The 19261-nt window shown below is 46.3% G+C and overlaps 1 protein-coding gene and 1 long non-coding RNA gene across 8 annotated transcripts in view; one reads left to right on the forward strand and one right to left on the reverse strand.

The window, feature by feature from the left end:
* Positions 1-5334: 5334 nt before the first annotated feature.
* LOC126649108 (uncharacterized) lies at positions 5335-16134 on the forward strand. 2 transcript variants are annotated; one of them, XR_007630970.1, is made up of 4 exons: positions 5335-5967; positions 6490-6679; positions 14959-15159; positions 15693-16134. It is a non-coding gene; the product is annotated as an uncharacterized LOC126649108 (long non-coding RNA). The 2 variants fall into 2 exon arrangements; XR_007630969.1 differs by lacking the exon at positions 6490-6679 and having other exon boundaries at positions 5345-5967.
* The window catches only part of GPR156 (G protein-coupled receptor 156), a 31167-nt gene continuing 21921 nt past the window's right edge, over positions 10016-19261 (reverse strand). For 5 of the 6 annotated variants that reach the window (XM_050332936.1, XM_050332937.1, XM_050332940.1 and 2 more), the window contains one exon: positions 17074-19124. In XM_050332936.1, the coding sequence (XP_050188893.1) occupies positions 17940-19124 (1185 nt within the window). In that variant the 3' untranslated portion in view covers positions 17074-17939. Of the gene's footprint in view, positions 13937-17073; positions 19125-19261 lie in introns of those variants that run through there. The other variant, XM_050332941.1, reaches the window with a different exon arrangement.

Raw genomic sequence — 19261 nt, forward strand, 5'->3', positions numbered from 1 at the left:
GAGAACTGCTGCATGCTGTGACCTCAGTAAAATTACTCAGCAGACCTCAGCAAAAATTGAGCACCGCTTGCTTATGCCATTAAAAGAAATAGTGCTCTTGCCAGAACAGTTTATACCACAAACAAAATAACTTGGGCTAGCAGAAGCATATTTTGCCAGTGTTGGAGACTAACTAAGAGCTGCTGCTCTCTTTTCAAGGCATCAAAATATTGCCAGATTTCCTTTTTTTCCAGCCCCATTCTGAACACCACTGCTATGTGAGCAAACAAAGACCTGGCCAAAGGCAGCTAAAATTTATCCTTTACAAGAGCTGTTTTCCAAAGCAAGAAACAAATCCAGTCTCTCAAAATGGTCCTGTTCAGCAGTTTGCTTGCCCCAGGGTGCTTGGTTTTCTGGAAGCCTTTTTTCTTGCCTCCCAAATGATGAATGGGTTTATCTACTACAAAGGTCCTGAGATCGTTTAAGGTTTGATTCTTCATGATCTACCTGTGCAGCTGGGAATCTGACAGGTGAGAGTGGTGTGCATCAGAGTGGTACTGCAGCCAGCCCAAGCCACCCTACTGTAGTCATCATTCCAGCCCCCCCCCGAGACTCTGCTGCGTCAAACATCGCTGAGACACACTTCAATAAACCGCCAACAATGAAAATGACATTTTCTCTCTTGTTCAGTAGAGCTGTTGTTAAAAATTGGGGCTACAGATTGGGTTAGTTCCCTGAAGAGTGTTCTTACATATAAAAGACAAAGTAAATATGCAGCCAGGCAGTGGCCAGCTCTCTTCTACCTGAAATGCACCACCAGGCATTCCAGTCATGAGCCTGAAATTATTTTTTCTGGCTTTGAGCATCAAAACACTAACACAAATCACATTTTCTTGTTTTCTGACAAAGTTCTTTCAAATGACTACATAAACAGGAGAATTGACTTAAAAGAGACAGCTGAGCTTTGTTTCTTAAAAAAGTTGGCAGTCTGAAAAACAGCAGGTGGGGGAGGGTGAGCTCTTTGCTTTTTAGCATTTGCTGTTACTTGTAACAGTGGTAAATAAAAATCAGACCAATGCATAATTTATACTGATGGTGTTCATTTGAAAAATGTCCCTTAAAGCTTTGAAATGAGTCTACAACCTGATAATAAAAATGGGAAATCAACTTCATTCACTTACAGGGAACAAGGCTACTTCAGGAAAACCAACTTTGTGCTTGTCCTCCTGTATCTAGTATAGCCCTTCCCTAAAATCACGCAGTTTCCTCTTCAGTACCAAACCAATCAAAACCACAACTTGGTTGCTGCTAATGACACTTTTCTGAATACCAAGCCTATCCATCCACTTGGGGAATGCATATTACAAAAATCCCAGCTGCAATATTCCATATTAGGCAATCTTGGCCATATTTCCAAGTAATAATTAACCAGCCAAGTCTCCAAAGCCTGTCCATTCAAGTCATAGCATCTTCTCATCTACCAGGAAACCACACAAGTGTGCTGTAAAGGAGGATTATTATGTATTTGAAGGGATGGGAAACTATAAAGCGTCTCCAATTTCTGGTAGTCTTTTCATAGATTGTTTCCTTAGCTAAGACTACTTGCAGAAAAACCCTGAACACACAGTAAGGGTATCTGTTAAGCTTTCATCCTCAATTTCAAAAATGGACTGACAATTAAAATAATTTGTGAGAGTCATGAGTGAGCTAGTTGCTTTTTTAGACTGAAAGATTCTCTTTTGACAGCATTGCAAAGTCCATATTTATTTTTGGCCCCTTGGCTGATGAATTGACCTCCGTTTAGAATCTGCAAATATAAATAGAATTGACGCTTTAATGATCAGTTTTCACAAGCTGTTATAACCCAGCATCTCAGGCATTAATATTGTTCCAAATCTGGATGCACGGGGCACTTTTACAGCTGCCGTGTTTCTGTAACATTCAAGTTCCCAGGGAGGCTGCCTGAAAATGTGAAGTATCTGATAGAAATTAGTGAAGTGTTGTCTCTCTGAAATGCCATAAGGTGGCAGCGAATTGGAAAATTGGTACAATTTCTGGGTAGAACAAAGCTTTAAGGAGCTCAGTAGAAGAGGAGGGGAGGCTGTTTGTTTGTTTGGGGATTTTCAGTTGTCTATTTACATTTTATATACCACCATAAACTTCAATCTGAATAGGTCTGCTCCAACATTAACCAATAGACATGTTCATGTGCAGGGAACTCCTGGTTTTTCTTTCTCCATTGTTCCTTTTCAGGTGATCATTAGGAATATTTTCTGTTTGATTACCTTGCAGCTCTTGCTGGGTCATTCCACCAGAAGCCATGGTGACAGCGCTACCTCCTCTAGCCTGATAAGGATGCAATCATTCAAGGCTGTTTTGAACTTTGCTGCACTAGTGAATCAAAACTATATTAATGGATCTACCACTCTTGTATCTCATTCCTTAATATTGCCAGGGCAATTACCCACAGAGCAATTTACAGAGATATTGTAATGGCTTGTCCCTTGTTTGAGTGGCATGGGCAAACTCAATATTAATGGTTGAACTTTAACTTTGCTTTTTTTCCCAGTGGAAAATCAGAGATTGTAACAGTAACAAATTTACTGAGTGCCCAGGCGTTAATGATTAAACAATAAATCCTGAAAAGTGGTTTTGATTTTTGTGCCAAAACAAAACCCCAAGGAATCTATGTTCAGAACGTACCAGTTGAATCCATGTTTCTGTGCAGGACAGAAGTTTTTAATCCTGAGAACCCAGTATTTTGCAATCATTTCCTGTCACAAAATATGTCATCACCAACAATTGCTTCAGAGGACAGCTGATGTTTTGCTGATCTGGATGTGCGTAGGTGCACCGAGGCCTTGCAAGACTCCAGGTAAGTTTGCCAAAACTGATAAAGCCAAGTGGTCTCAACACTTTAATGTAGCAGAAGCTACAGAGAACTTCCGTATTCCAAGTTTGCAGAGGAGTTGAATGAGCAGAGACACCAAATACAGGTTCATGGCAACATTGCGACACTAGAAAAACGTCAGTGACTCAGCAGGAAAATCCATCCTTCTGTGGAATTAAGTCCTCCCTGCTGGTCTTCTGCACAGATTTAAGGTCGGTTTTACCCACTGACTCTTGACAGAGGCATCAAGTTTCCCATTGTGCCAGGAGAACATCTTGTCCAGTTTGAAGGTTTCCCTTGCCCCAGCATTTGTTTGACCACGCCCTCTTCATAAATAACCCTGGAAAACCATGTTGTCCAGAAGTTCTGTCAGTCTAATGAGCTTTTGACAAGTCTTCCAGGTATTTGCTTTCTGTAAAGCAAAATTTATGCCCATTTCCTCAGGCATCTGAAAGACTTCAAATTAGAAAAATTATTGGACTCTTCTGTGTATATCATCTTGCTCAGTCAAGCAGCTCAAAACTGACATCCCTTTGCTTTCTCTATACTACAGTATTGGTGGAAGGGCCCATGAATGTCCCATGCTCACCATTACCCTGTCTCCCAAATCAACTTCGAAACTGGCTGTTGAAACAGGAGACTTTGAAAGCAGAGTTAAATCCAGCCTGATTCCTGAGGCCTTCAGTTCCTTCAAGAAAATCTTGTAGGGCTAGGAAGCCTGAAGTGGAGCCCTGGGATTAGGACTACTCTTTAGCTGGATCTTGGTAGATGCATGGGAGAGGCATGGCAGGGGAGAAGACTCAGGCTGGGTTTCCAAGTTGTCACAGTGACCTAGAAGTTGTACAGGGAGCCAAGCAAAGCAGCCAACAAAGGAGATTTTTCTCTGTATCCTCCTTCAGATAGCTGGGGGATGTTGCAGCAGAGTGATGAGGTTTATTGTGCCTTTTCACAAATGCAGGAAGAGGATTCACTAGTTCCTATTGAAATAGTTTTTGGAAAGAAAGCATCGCACATCGTGCAGGTTGCCAGCAGAAGGAGAAAAGGCTGTTGGAAATAGACATTTACATCACCAAAGAAGCAAGGAACCCAGAAATACGCCTGGTGAAGCCTGGCTGGGATGCTGTCCTCGCTGGAAGGGCTCCCTGCAGACTGAAATTACCATCCTTAACTGCGCTGAAATGCTCTTGCTGTTGCAGCTGTTTTTACCCTGGCTGAAAATAACTCCATGGGTACAGGTCTCCCCAGGACAGCCAACCCTGTGAGGGAGAAAGAGGATGATAGTGCTTGGTGGGTTAGAGCCAGTCTTGGTGTCTGCAAGGCAAACTGTGCAGAGCATGGTATGTCTGCAGAGAGGGAGAGCAAAATGGCTGAATAGAGCTACGAAACCTTGATCATTCTACATCCATCAGCTACAGCACTGAACTTGCACTGTTGTTGTATGTCTTGCCTACGAACTGGGGATCTTTAGTTTGCAGCCCGGAATTGAAGGTGGTGATTCTCCTCAGACGACCTGGGAGAAAATGCAAAGCTAATTAGGAAGTGGCCAAAAATGTAACAGTATTTTCATTTTGTTCACTGAGTTTTTGCCAAGTGCTCTAATTGATTTAATGATCCCCCTTCCAGGCTGCTCACTAATCACCATCGCACACTACTTCCTTCATCTTTGGCTGGCAAATGGTTACTAATTGTTGCTGCATCTTGCATTGTACATCTGGTGCTGACACCTGTCCTTACCCTGAGATGGAGACACAGCTGTTTTTAAAAGGAGAGCTCTCTCCCAGATCTCTAAAACATCTGGGAAAATATGGCATTGAAACTGAATTATCCAGTATAAAAAAATTAGCAAATATGTGGACAGGCTAGAGGGTTTGCCAACACAAAGCTTAAAAGTAGGCACAGGAAACAACAGAAAAGACTCACCACTGTGTCTTTAAAACATGAGTCCTGAGTGTTCCCATAAAGTATGCTTATTTCCCCTAATTCCCTGTAGACTGCTTGACATGGCAAAATCTTTTATACTCTGTATAAGAGAGCACATCTCCTAATTTGATCAGACTAATAACCCATGTTGCTTTTTCTTCAGCCTATTAGACATAATTCAAAAGCCTTTCTTAAAGGTAGGATTCAGGATCCCACAGCAAGATCTAACTGGCTGGAGACAAGAAACCAGTAGCATGAAAGCACCAAAAAGCCCTAGAAATCAATGGAAACAATTCCATTCCTTAAAAAAAAATAAAACAACAAATCTCTTCCAGAATCTCATTTCCTCCTGAACATTTTGTGACCGTGATTGTTGCGAGCAACCTATTTTTCCCCCCCTCCCTGTTTATTCTGTGTATTTAGCAGCACTGAACGTACAGTCCATTGTTTTGCTAATGGTCAGCAAAGCTTATCTCCTGATCGAGCCCAGCCGCTATCGCTCACATGCTGTTCTGCAAGATTTGGATGAGCATTCCTCTCAGACCCTGCAGAGGCTGCAAGCCAGCAGAGTGAGCAAGGCTGAACTCAACAGGCAACAATGAGCAGGCACGTAAGGACACAGAAAGGAAATGGGTGAGCTTAAAGCAGGTTAGAATGACTGGAGCAGCAGTCACTCCAAATGACCCCTAAGGAAAGAGCCCGAAAGAAAAAAAGGCCTGGTAGGATTAACAATGCCTTTTTATAAAGGAGTCATTTCAGGACATCTGACTTAAGGGAAGTGCCACATTTATGTATTTTTAATTGGACTGGATTTAAGCCATATCAAGCTGATGATGCCGTTCTGAGTTCAAAAGGACATTCTCTTTGCCTCATAGCATGGGAGCAAGGGGACAATGCAATTAGCGGGAAAGGCGGCACTTTCAAAAGCAGTAGAAGGAATTATTTTTAAATTAAGCAGCTATTGTATATTCCATGTATTTAAAGTAGCAGTGTCTTCTAGTCACTGGAAGGTGACTACCACTGTTTGGGTAGTGGCCAACATCACGACTGGAGGAACAGTGGATCAGGTGGTGGAGCTCGTTCATTCTGGAGTCCTCAAACCTCTGCTCAACCTGCTCTCAGCCAAGGACAGCAAAACTATCCTGATCATCCTGGACACCATTTCAAATCTTTTCCTGGTAAGACCTCTTATCTCTTGAATTCCTTCCCCCAAAAGAGCAGCAGGGAGTGAGTGAAGTGCTCACACTGTGTGGTTAGAACAGTGCCTGTTGATTTTTGGAGTAAGAGACAGACTTCACATTGTCTAAATTGTTCTTGGGTTGTCCAAAGAACAATCTTCTCCAGGAGATGATTCTAGTTCTCAAGTGGGGTTGCTCTTAAACTTCCCCTAAAGGATCCTGTCTCTTCTCCACATGTGTGGAAGAACCCTAGAAAGACCTGCCTAGTAAGTGGCCTCTGGGGTAAGAAGCCTCCCACTAGGTGACAGAAAGAGAGTTATATTTCTAACTGGACTCTGAAAGTCACTGATGCAGGATATCACCTACAGGCAAGAACCTGGATAATACCCCTGAAATAGGTAATACTGAACCCCATTTTTGGTAAAGGGTATGAAACATGCTGTTTGAATTCAAATCACTGTCTACGTATGGACATATGGGAACATTTGTAAAATGCTCTGACAGATCTTGCCCTGATCACAGTCAGGAGGAAGATACTGAACTAGAAACCAGGGACTGAGCTGTTTGGCAATCAAGGATCATCTCCTCAAAGCTCAAGAGTGGTTCATCCTGACAAGAAGAAAATCAAGCAAAAATCAAGTGGACATGGATGAGCACAGATGTCTTGACTAAACTCTGGCATAAAAAGGAAATGCACAAAAGGTGGAAACGGGTAGGTGACCCAGAAGGAAGGTTTACTGATGAGAATGTCCTTCAACAATCCCAGGCCCTTGAGCAAGGGGCCCAAAAGTGCTGAGGAAGCTGAATAATGTAATTCCAAAGCCATTCTTTGAAAGATCACAGTGACCAGGAGAGGTTCCTGAGGCCTGGAAGAAAGCCAAATATCACTACTATCTTCAATAAGGACAAGAAGGAGGATCTGGGAAATTACAGTCTGGTCAGCCTCACTTCAATCCCTAAAAAGGCAATGGAGCAAAAAATCATGGAAACCATTTCCAAATACATGAAGAACAAGGGTATCAAGTGTAGTCAGCATGGATTTACAAAGGAGAAATCCAGTCTAACCAACCTTTCACAGCACAATAACTGGCTCGGTGAATGAGAGGAGCGCAATGATGTTGTTTGCACTGAGTTTAGTGTGAGGCTTTTGACAGTGTCTCCCACAACATCCCCATAGACAACCTGACAAACTATGGGTTACATAAGTGGACTGTGAGGTGGATCCAAAAATGGCTGAATGGCCGAGCCCAGAGTGTCATGGTCAGCAGCACAAAGTCCAGCTAGAGGCCAGTCACCAGTGGTATATCCTGTTACTAGGTCTTATACTGTTTAACAACTTCATTAATGAGCTGGATGATGCGGCAGAGTACACCTTTGGCAATTTTACAGATTACACAAAGCCGGGAGTAGCTGACACACCAGATGGTGTGCTGCCATCCAGAGCAACCTGGACAGGCTGGGGAATTGGTCAGAGAGGAATCGCATGAACAAAGGGAAATGCAAAGTCCTTGCACCTGGGGAAGAATAACCCCATGCTGTACAGGCTGAGGGCTCTGCAAAGGAGGACCTGAGGGGTTCTGGGGGACGTCAAGCTGGCCACGAGCCAGCAGTGTGCCCTCACAGCAAAGACAGACAGCAACATCCCAGGCTGCATCAGGAAAAGCACGGTCAGTAGGTCATGAGAGGTGATGTTTCCCCTCTACTCAGCACTGGTAAGGCCTTCTTTGTCCTGTTCTGGGCTCCCTAGTGCAAGAAAGAGAGAGGCTTACTGGAGCGACTCCAGCAAAAGACCAAAAAGATGATTAAGGGACTGCAGCATCTCTCTTATGAGGGAAGACACAGAAATCTGGGAGTGTTCAGCCTAGAGAACAAAATGCTCAGGGGGAATCTCATCAATGTGTACAAATATATGGTGGAAGGGAATGAAGAGGAGGGAAATGGGTGCCCGCTGACAGATCAAGGTGCAGTAGGCACTATTTAAAACACATGAAACTCTTACCTGAATACCAGAAAACACCCTTTTTACTGTGAGGGTAGTCAAAGACTGGAGCAGGTTGCCCAGAGAAGTTGTGGAGGATGAGTTCAAGGCCGGGTTGGATGGAGCTTTGAGCAAGATGGTCTAGTGGGAGTTGTCCCTGCCCATGGCAGTGGGGTTGGAACTAGCTAATCTTTAAGGTTCCTTCCAGCCTAAATCATTCCATGATTCTATCTCTGGAAATATACAAAACCCGACTGGACGTGGACCTTGGTAACTGGGTGTAGCTACACTCTGTGAATAAGATGATGTTGAACTAAATGATCTCCAGAGGTCCCTTCCATCCTCCACAATTCTGATTCTGTGATGATCCTGCCATCCACTACAGTAGTTCCTAGTGTCCTGTATGCTCTCATTTCTTAAGTGTTTCACTGATTTTTCCCTGAGGTAATTATAGACATTACTTGTGTAATTAATTGCACCGAATGCATATACCTCTGAGGATGAGGTGGTTATGGAGAAACCTGAACTTAACAAAATAGTCAGAGGAGTTGTCCACAAAAAACATGAAGGATCTGGGAATCATCATTCTGTACACATGCTTTCAGCAAAATAAGCAAGGTCTGGGGAGATGGAAGCTGACAGAGTGCACAGGGCAGGGTCAGATGGGACATGGGAGAGGAGAGACATATTACAGCCAGTGCTGAATATGGTGCAGAGGAACTTCAGTTTTATTTTCCAGTCTATGGGAACCAGTGCCACATGGTCTGGGCAGTTTGGGTGGTGGTGGTAAAATAAAAGCCCTAACACTGCATCAAAACAGGGTACCAAGCACGGACACATAAATCAGAGGCAGTATTTTCAAACTGCACACCCAGAAAAGGGAGAAAACGCAATCAATGACCATCCAGGAGAAGTCTGATTTAAATGACCACCCAGGAACTCTGAAGCACAGGCAGCTCTCCAGGGCAGCAGTCCACAAGCTGAACCATGAGCCTGTCCTTTCTCCAGCTGTGTTCCCAGTCTCCTCCACAGCATGGTCCCAGTGTATTTTATGCACTAAGGCAGGATGCCATTAAGAAAAAAATATGTAATCATGTAATTAACGCCTGTCTCACAAGAGAAGATTAGAGAAACATTTGTCAAGAATCATCTAGGAATAATTATTTCTTGCCTTGAGAGAAAGATATGGACTGGAGTCCCCAGATGGCTCCCTGAGGTCCCTTCCAGGCCTCTTTTCCGCAAAGTCATACATGCCAAAATTAAGCCAAATTAAGTTTCCACACATTATTTTAATTTCAGCCTTCTGTAACTTCTGAATGCTTGATTTCAGAGCCATTTTGGCACAGATTACTGCGCTCTGCTTTAGAGGATCCCAGTGAGTTTGCTTTAAAGTCAACTCAGCAAAGATGCCATGATACGCAAATCCACAGAGTTCATTAACAATCCTGTTACAGACTCACCACAAAGACCTCTTCCAGGGATCAGGAGAAGCAACCCAAGTGACTGTGTCCTCTCCAACTAGTGAAAGTTATGGTGGGAGTAGGAAGGGATGGCTGTGCTGCTAGCTAGCACCAGAGGCTTGTCTTTCAGATCCACATCCTGGCAGCAGGTGAGATGAGAGTCTAAGGACACCTGGGCTCCTTTCCAAACTCTGGAGAGCAATATGTGCCACCAGGAGCTTTCTGCTTGTTTCTGTCCATGTTCTCCCTAATCCAGACCCTTGAAAACAAACAGCTCCTTTGCTATCTCCTCTGCTCCCTGCCCCACCACTGTCAAGTCAGGGTCTCTCCTCTCCCCACCCTTGCCTCCACTAATTGCATCCCACCTCAAGTCATGCCCATATCCTGCCTCTCTCCCCCTCTCAGCCACCTGGCTTGTCCTGCTATCACACATTTTTTTCACTCCTGCTCTTTCCCCTACTCCCTCACATTTTTTGCCCAACAGCTGCTTCCAAACCCTGAATCTTCAGTGGCCTTTTCTCTATCCTTATCCCTGTTCACTGTTGACTCAGAAAATTATGCTCCCCATCTTCCTGCCTCTGCTCCAGTCACACTGCCTCCCCCTCTTACACCACCTCGTCCCCCAGCCATTCCAGCCCCAGCCACAGCTTCTTCAAACAGATTTACCATTTTTCTCCCACGAGTGGCTTTCACAACCACTTCTTCTGCCATGCTGCTTCACTGCCAGCGTGGTGGTGATTGCCTTAATGAGACAAACCCCACTTTGCTCTCAGCCCAGTGCACTCTCTTACAGTGGTGATGTCAAGGACTGGCAGGTGTGGTGGGCTTGGCCACCACCTGTGCCCAGCCTAGGGGCAGGGTGCTCCAGCAGCTGTGAGGACATGGAGCACACTCAGCTTTTCAGGGATGATTTGGGGGATGGCTGTTTTCCACAAAGTGCTAATATGCTTCCATAGACCTATGTGGTCTGTGACTTTTCAAAGTCATAAAGCCATGCTTTATGTCCAGCTTGGATGGCTTTTGTCAAGACCCATACAAAATGGATTTTCAGTTCGTATGGCGTGGGGGAGATGAAGTGTCTCACACAAAAAACTAAGACGTGCCTAAAATGGGACAAATGCATTTTTGTTAGCCTTCTTCTTGGAAATGTCCTGAATCACTTTCATTTTAACTTTTCAGCACTCTCAGCATGAACATTTTGGTAAATGCCTAAGCTTTAAGAAAATTATAAGCAAGTGAATCCAAGGCATTTTTATAGGAAATGCTATGCAGCCCTTAAATGCAGGGGATATTATGCAACCCTGTGCATAGGAATGTTAATTGTTAGATAATGCAATCATAACCTATTTCACTTTGCTTTTCTCATTCCCATTCTCACCAATTATCAGAATCTGATAATTACTGTATACTCTGGATCTCTAACATTTTACTCTTCATTGGAGACCTTTTTGCTGCAGGATAAACTCCTCGTTATCTGGAACATCCCCTGAATTAATTTATTGCATTGGTTACTGCTGAGTCATAAAAATAGTGGTATTACACTGGGGACTTAAGTCATAGACAGTGTTAAAGGAGCAATCTGCTTGAGCAGCTGAATTAATCTGAGCAACATCCTTCTCAGCACTGTGTCATGAACTTCTCTTTCACTGATCACTTTGTTTTACAAAACTGATATTCAGGTTTATTAAAGGAATTTCTGTTATTCTGGGCTTGAGCACGCTTGCTGAGTTGCTGAAAAAAGCCACCAGGTTTGTGTTAGAGGTGGAAATCGCTGTGCTCTTTCTCACAGACACAGAAATCAGCAGAACAGCTCTTGCTGCCTGAATGGCACGAGCAAATCAATGTCTTCTATCTGTTTTGGTCAGCCCAGCATTTCTTTTATGCTCTACAGGTAGGTTATAAACTTGCAAACCCAATGAGACAGTGGAAATTTCCCTGTAATGAAAGCATGTCTCTCAACACTTCCAGGCATGTTGCGGCAGAACAAAGCTGTGACCGGTTCTTTCATCTGCCACCCTAAGGGTAGGAAGATCTTTAGAAGTCAATGTCTCATTTATGACTGTGCATTAGAATAGCTTAAACTGGTCACGGAGGGAAATTATTTTACAATAATCCTGTAAAAGGAGAGACAAAATCTCTGTTGCTCAGCTGTTGGCCGCACAGAGCTTGGCACCCGTCCTGAAACCTGATGAATAATGTTGGAAACGATATTGTTCCTAGATTTCCAGCTGTACCAGAAGGTAGGTGGTCAGTGCAAAACCTACCTTGCCTCCTGCTGCTGCTGCAAGATTGATGCTGTCTGGATCAGGGGGAGGATAGCCCAATTCTGCAATATAAATAGGCCCCTGCTGTGTCCAGCATAGAGGCGTCATCTCTCCTTGTAGGACTGTGGCCCCCCTGCAGCCCAGGGTCTGATTGCATGGCAGGGCACTCATTTTTCCCAGTGGAAAGCTGCAAGAGGATTTTTTTTATTTAAGTGCTTTACCAGAAGTATCTCACATGCTTGTGGGGTTGTTTCTAATGCTGTCATTATCCAGAAAAATCTTTGCTTAGTGGTAGAAATCTCATACTTGCTTCAGCAGATGCTTGGATTGCTGATGGGGAACAGGGTTCTTGTCTCTCTCTAAGTGATTGTCAAATTCCAATTATTCTAGACAGTGGGATGATCCACTGGGAGAGAAAAGTGGGATGTTTTCCCTGTGTGTAAGGACACAAACACCTGCATGAACATGCAGAGAAGTATTCAACTCACTAAAACTAGCTGTTGTGAACAAACCATCCACATACAGCAACTCATGACTATTCAACAGCAAAAACATTGGTCTCCACTGTTGATACCCCAGATTGTTGTCTGAACTCCTTCTCCACCTTCTCCAGCCTCTCACTCACTTATTCAAGAGGGCATTTGGGATTCTCACTGATATCCAAGACCTGCTATCTGAGGAAGTTAACCAGGGCCCAGCTGGGAGCATCAGCTCTTGTTTTCTTGTTCTCTGATGGGTCAACTGGTCTCTTAGGGTGAGTGGTGAAGCACTCAGAGCCAGTTTTGCAAACATACAGTGAAGAAGCCTTGATGCAGCTCAGGGAGGTGGTCTTGTGTTCACCTGAATGACAGGTGCCAGGGAGAGACAGAAGAGACCGTGGTTTTTCTCTCTGAGATGAGCATAACAGTCATTAGAAGAGACAAGGCTCTTGACTCCCAAGTTTTGTCTTCAAGTAAATTAGACCCCATGTCATCACTGGGTACACTTTGTTGTTGTTGGGTTTGTCTGCTTTAAAGGCTTAATTCAGATGCACTCAAGCAGCTGTGGCCTTAGGCAATGAGGCCTGGGAGCTTCTTCCCATCAGAAGGTGGTGTTTAGCCCAGGGTTTCATATTGTGGCACAGCAGGTACCCAGTAATGCTGGGCTTCCAGGAGCGGCAGAGCCTGCCTCCCCCATTGACTGCAGCGGGCTCCTATCAGGTATTAGGAGAACTAGGAAAAAGACCTCACCATCAGAGAGTTGCGAAGAACAGATTGCAGAAGCAGGATGAGCACTAAATGTGTTTTTGTTACTGGCATGAAAAAGGCTGTAATAGCGAGGAAATTAAAAACTGATCTTGCCAAAGTGTAATTCACCCTCAAATGAAAGATTCACCTGTCAGAGGAAAGGAAGCCTTTATCCACCACCTAGATTTGAGGACTGTTCCAAAAAACCCAACTAAAACCCAGCTGCTTTCAAACAAGGGCTTGAATTTGCTGTAATCATGTACAGAGTATCCCACTGTTCATGGATCTGCCTAGCACTGCTGTAAATTCAAGGTGCGATTGCATCAGCTAATATTATTCCTGCCGTTCTCTTTGGTTTGAAATATCACCCGACTCATTTGGGTTAGATACGAGATGTAATTGCCTGGAAACCAGCACACAACTCCAGAAGGGTGCCTTGCTCATTATATTCACCTTGTCCAATAAAACATCCATGCTGTTCCTGTGTTGGATCGTGTCATCAGGACACTGCAGAGGGCGAGCTTTCATTTTTCCTTCCTGTGAACCCCTTGAGAGGTACCAGGGGCTTTTTATAAGGAGCTCAGGTCATTATAGGTTTTCTAAGTCATGGGAAACTCCAAGAAATAAAAGCTTTTCAGGGTTTCCACACTCGCCAGGCAGAGATGCACCTCTCAGCAATTGCAGGAAGTGTGTTGAAAGGTAACACGGATGGTCAGGCCTTGTTCTGTGCTAGTATATTAAAATACTGATGGTAAATCTAGCACCCAGTGGGTGCTGGGAACCCCAGGGACATTGCAGACTTGCAGAGAAAACTTCAGCTTCCTGATGGCCTACAAGAATTTTGCCTGCTTCTGGCCTGCCTTTCTGATGTCCTGACTACCGATGACTATTTCTTCTCATGGGCTCTCTTTCCAAAGGTGAGCGTGATCTTGTCCCAGCATCCTGCCAAAGTCTTTATAAACTCCTCTGCAGCTGGGGGCAGGGAGCAGTGTATACAGTGATCCTCACATGGCTGCGAAGGCACACCAGGGCTCTCCCTCCCTGCAGACAGAAAGGGGATGAAATAAGTATGAGCTGCTAGAGGGAACTAAAAACAGAGAGTCTCTTCTCCAAGTAGACCAGGGATCCTGGGAAGAAAATGCCACATTCTTCATCGGCATGTAAGAGAGTAGGTTGGAGAACGGGAAGGAAGAACAGCTACTAACTACAAGACAGCACTGGCATGAGAACAAGTAGACAAAAATAGGCTATGAAAAAATGTGGGCTGCAAATGAGAAACAAGTTTCTTTCTGTCAAAGTGAGGTTCTGGAATAACCTGCCAAGAAAATTCCCAATGAGTCTTAAGATGGACTGTGATAAATTAACAAGAGGGACTTTATGACTCAGTGCTTGTCACTGCTGGGAAATATGACGACTAGGAGATCCCCTCTAGCCCCACATTCCTGTTGGTATGATAACAGAGGAATCTGTGTAGGGTGCAATAAATGCTGAATCACAGAGTGCTTTATCTAGCTGCCTGACAGGACAAAGTCCTTCACACCCGTCCTGTCTTCAAGAATCTCCAAAAAAAAACCCAAAAAACAACCAACCAACCAACCCAATCCCCCCCAAAAAAAAACCAACAGAACCCCCACAACATAAAAACCCCAACCTTATGTAAATGATTGTGCTCTGACAGCACAAAGCATACAGCTACCAGTGCCTGAGTTAGAAGAAAACCAGCTGAGCTGCAGGCTCCTCTACACAGGGGAAAGGTGGTGACATGGGTTTGAAAGCAAAAAGCCTCCCTGTAAACAGACGGGTACACACTCCAAGGTGAATGAGCTCCAGCAGCTTCAGTACACAGTTTTAATGTGGGAAAGAAACTCAGTTCTTGGAACCATGTGGTGCTATCCCATGCACTTGCTCAGCCAGGTGTGTGCAGGGATCACGTCCACAGGGCACGACCATGTAATGTAGCGGAAAGTTCCTGCAGTTAACATCAACTGCTAAAACATCCACAGTTCTCCCGCTGTCCCAGGATACTCAATTCTTTTGATGGTGTTTTCTTTCCTGTCTCCTAGGAGTTCCCCAAGGATGAGATCACTTTCTGCAGCACAAGGCCAGCAACCGGGATGCAGCTTACACTGATGCCTCACAACTGGCTATTTACAGCATTGCCACTCTGGCTCTGAGAGCAGACCTTGGGGCAACAGCAGCAGCTGCAGTAGTACATAACGAGAGGTAGAGGCCAAGGAGAAGACAGCCACAAAAAACTGGGAAAGGTAAGAGGCCCGGTTTCTGGGCTCAAGAGGAGAGCACTTCTCCACAGCCCTCATGGCTGTTGGACTCGAGGAAGACTTCTCTGAGGCTTCTTCCAGACCTGTGGAGGTCATATAGATGTGGGTGCTTCCTCACCTTCTCAAAACCTGCAGCACAGACTACTTTGAAGCCATTGGGTCTCTCTCTGCTGCTCCCCACTGCGCCACAGGAGCATACCTGCACCGATGTGGCACCACTCTACACCACTGTCTCCATGGCTTGCACAGTCTGGTTACTCTGGGCCAAGGACACCTGAGAGTTTTCCCTCTTGCAGTACTTTCAAGCACACATTATTTCTAACAACTGCCCCTGGTATCAAAGCTCAGAGCAAGAGGTTCCCACAGACTCCAGCTGCTTACACCAGTACATGGCAGGGGGGAAACTTCCGCACCAACAGTCAGTACTACTCTTGTCCGAGAGAACCTGGCTTAATCCCTCTCTACCATAGCTAACAAAGCTCTTTTTTTTTTTTTTTTTTTTTTTTTTTTTAAACCAGGCAGCTCAATCGCAATCAAGACCAATTTTGTTATTTCCTAAACAGCGGCAAGCTGACAGGGTAACAGAGGCAGACTGAGCAATGGCAGGTGGTTGTGGCACAAGAGCCTCAAGGCTTCCTGCCTTCCCGGCTCTTGCCAAGCTCCAGCAAGCAGGCACAGAGAGACGTCTCATACCAGCTGTGACGTGTCCCTTCCTAAACAGCCAGCAGCAAGGAAAGGGCCCAAAACTGAAAACAGGATTTGGGGTGTGGCTTCATCAGTGCCGAACACAGGGAGATGATCACTGCCCTAGTCCTGCTGGCCCGCACTATTTGTGCTAGTGGACACTCTTGGCATCCACACACCGTGCAGTTTTCAGGTGGTTGCTGCTGGACACCACACAGAAAAGCAACTGCCTCAAATTCCAGTGATGAGTTTCCAAATAAACCATAGGTGCAAAGTTCTCCAGAGAGTTTTTTCTGCATTCATTTGTGGATTTTAAGTTAATTTTTATATCGGCCGCTTCCAGGTAGGATCATGGTTGATCATTTCCTTTGACCTTGCACCAGCATTTCCCAGCCCCAGAGCAAAGTGCTGTTCTAAATATGCTTGGGGGGGTGGGGAAAAGTGGTTTTGCCCCATATTTAATAGGGTCCCTAGAGCATCCCTGTCCCACCCCGTTTTCCCAGTGTGGGGATGCCGTGGGATGCACCTCGTGGGGCACTTGATATTTGCCGGCGCACCCGGTGTGGCAGCAGCAGCACCTGCTGCGAGCACTGCAGAACTGCAGGCGGATGGGAGGCGATGGGGACAGAGCTCCCGAGTCCCACTGCAGGGAGCCCCCGGGTTTGCCCTGCACAGTTGGGGGACCCCCGGTCAGTGCATTTCAACAGCGAGGCCAGAGCCGTCAGTGCTCAGACAACTGTAAAAAAAAAAGGTTTCTCTTAGCAAAAAGTGACCAAAAAAAAAAAAAAAAAAGGGATTACCTTCTGTCTGGAGTGTTTCCATTTTAGAAGCAAAGAGGAGCGGTGGGAATATTATTCCTCGTAAGACTATTGGATTTGGTGATGTGCCCTTGATGCGAGCTTGGAAAACAACAGAGGCAAAAGGGGGAAAAAAAGGGGACACAGAGGTGAGGGATTCCACCATTGTAATGGCTAATAGAAAGGGCAGTGCTAACATGCTTTGTTCAGAACTGGGATTGGGATTCCTCTGAAACCTGCCTTTTTAACAAAGTCTTTCTCCAGAGGGTTTTTATTGCACTGAGTGTCAGGTCCCAGCGTCCTGAACTCCGGTGGAGGCAATGATATGCTGAAATGCTGTCACAAATATCCCCAAAAAGGCATGCACACTGGATTTACTGTTCTTGGTAATTCTAAGATAAAAATTAAACAGAGCATATTAATTTAAACAAACCTTATTCCAACTACATCATCCATACAAAGACATACAGAAGGGCATAAGCCCCAGAAAACAAGGTAAAAAAAAGGAAAAACTTTTTCATATCCTCCTTTACAATTGTTAGCTTGCCTTTCTCTTCAGCTCTGACCTGAGTCTCACCTACGACCATGCACCTGAACTACACAAAATGCAAAGACATCTCCTGGGACATCACCTTTGGACACCATTTTCTCACTCAGATGCTACAAAAAACCCACCAAAATCCAAAAGGTTCCTGTACAAACCCCACCCCATCATCCTTGCTTTGCCTGAGAGCAACATGCCCCAGGTGAGTGGCAACCTGGAACTGCTTCTCCACCTGGCTGGATGTGATGCCAGTGAGAGGCTCTCCATCGGCAGCCTTGGGGGAAGGAGTCCTTTCTCTGTACCTATGCTGTGTGCAAGAAGCCATGTGTGTTCGTGCTGCTCCCTGCCAGTGCAAATCACCCCGTTCTCACAGGGAAAGCCCTCTGAGGTGATGAAGTGTGGGCTCTCACAGCCCACCCAGCCCCAGTCCTTCCACTGCCAGCACCAGGAACGACAGAAGTGTCTGTGGGGCACAGACAGCTGCCGAGAGCAGCCAGGACAAAAGCACAGCCACCTCCCTGAGTGTTTCCAACCCACGCTCAGCCAAACTCGGTCTGCAGTCACAGCTGATCAGGCTGAAGCTGACACTGCAACCCAGAATGGGGCAAGGTTTATTCCTGATCCCCAGATTCCAGAAAAAAGCACATCCCCCAGAAGGACATGCAGCTGTAGCATTGCTGAAAATGTGCAGTGTTTCAGGGGTGAAAGGGCACTTGCTTTTGGGGCAGGGGTGCTCCCAGTCACACAAAGGTAGGTTTCAGATCGTCTTTGAAATTCACCACAGGCTGGGGCTCGCTGTGGTGCTCTGTCTGGTGGTCCATGCAGTCACTGGGCTCTGTGTCCGTGTCCGTGCTGCTGCTGTCCAGGGAGCCGCGTGGGCTCTGGAAGCAGACCTCGCAGCAGGGCCGGTGGCAGCCGTGAAACATCTCCTCAGAGCTGCTGCTGCTGCTGGAGTCAGAGTCTGGGTAATAGTATAGCGAGCACAAGGAAGGCTCAGCAGGTCCCCTTGGGGTGCCCTGCCATCGCCACTGCTCCTGTGGGATGCATGATGAAGCACCCTGGGACTCTGGCCATCCTAGCCACCCCTCTGGCTGAAGGCAGACCTCCCTAGGGATGGCTGGAGAGGACGGTGCTGGGGGGTGAAGGACTCCTCTGCCAGCCATCTCCCCTTCCCTTTCTAGGGAGACATGTGCCGACTCCCCATGGACCCAGCTGCCCACCTCCTTCCCGCTGTGGTTGGCACGAGGGGATGCACGTCCAGGGAAGTGGGTGGAGGCAGGGGGCAAAGGGATCCTCCGACGGCGCCTCGCCAGGTAAGGGCTGAGGGGTGTGTGGGCGCCTGGGTAGCCCTCCTGGCCCCCCCATGTTTCTCCCTGGTCACCTGGGGCGCCCAGGCCGCCAAGTGGGGCTCCTGCAGGTAAGGCTGGGCTGTAGTTTTTGCCGTCCAGGCTTAGCTCTTGCAAGATTTCCCACAGCTTCTCGCTGTTTACATAGCTGACTTTGGGGGATGACTCCCAGGCTACACCACCTGAGTTGTCCTGGCCTGGCAGCTGCTCCGGAGGCTGCCTCTGCTCTGCAGGTGTCCCACACTCCTGGACGTCTTTCAGGCCACGTTCACTGCTGCCCCCTGTGTTAAAAAGCAGCACCTGAGAGCAGACGGGTTCCTGTGTTGCATGTTCCTGGAGGGCCTGAGGATTGCTGCAAAGAGGCGGTGTACCCAGCGAGCAGGGAGGCTGCCACCCATCCCTCTCGGGATCCGGGGGGCAGCAGTCCCCCGAGGCATCCCCATGCCCCCCTGAGCTCCAGGTGCCGGGAGCTGCTGGCAAGGCACGGGGATTGCAGCCGCTCTCCGCAGACATCAGCCTCATCAGCTTCTCCTTGGCGCTGCTCACTTGCTCCTGCAGGCTTTCAATCACGGCATTTTTCTGTGTCAGACAAATGAGCCTGTCAGGCACGGGGCAGGCAGAGGGTATGAAAACACTGCCAGCTTGGAAGCTGGCATTGCTAGAAAACAAATTACCCCTCTCTGCATGGCAAGAGCCACACTGGCAGCATGTGTGAC

The sequence above is a fragment of the Myiozetetes cayanensis genome, unplaced genomic scaffold, assembly GCF_022539395.1.
Source record: "Myiozetetes cayanensis isolate MyiCay16 unplaced genomic scaffold, myiCay2020 scf5-8, whole genome shotgun sequence".
Lineage (NCBI taxonomy): Eukaryota > Metazoa > Chordata > Aves > Passeriformes > Tyrannidae > Myiozetetes > Myiozetetes cayanensis.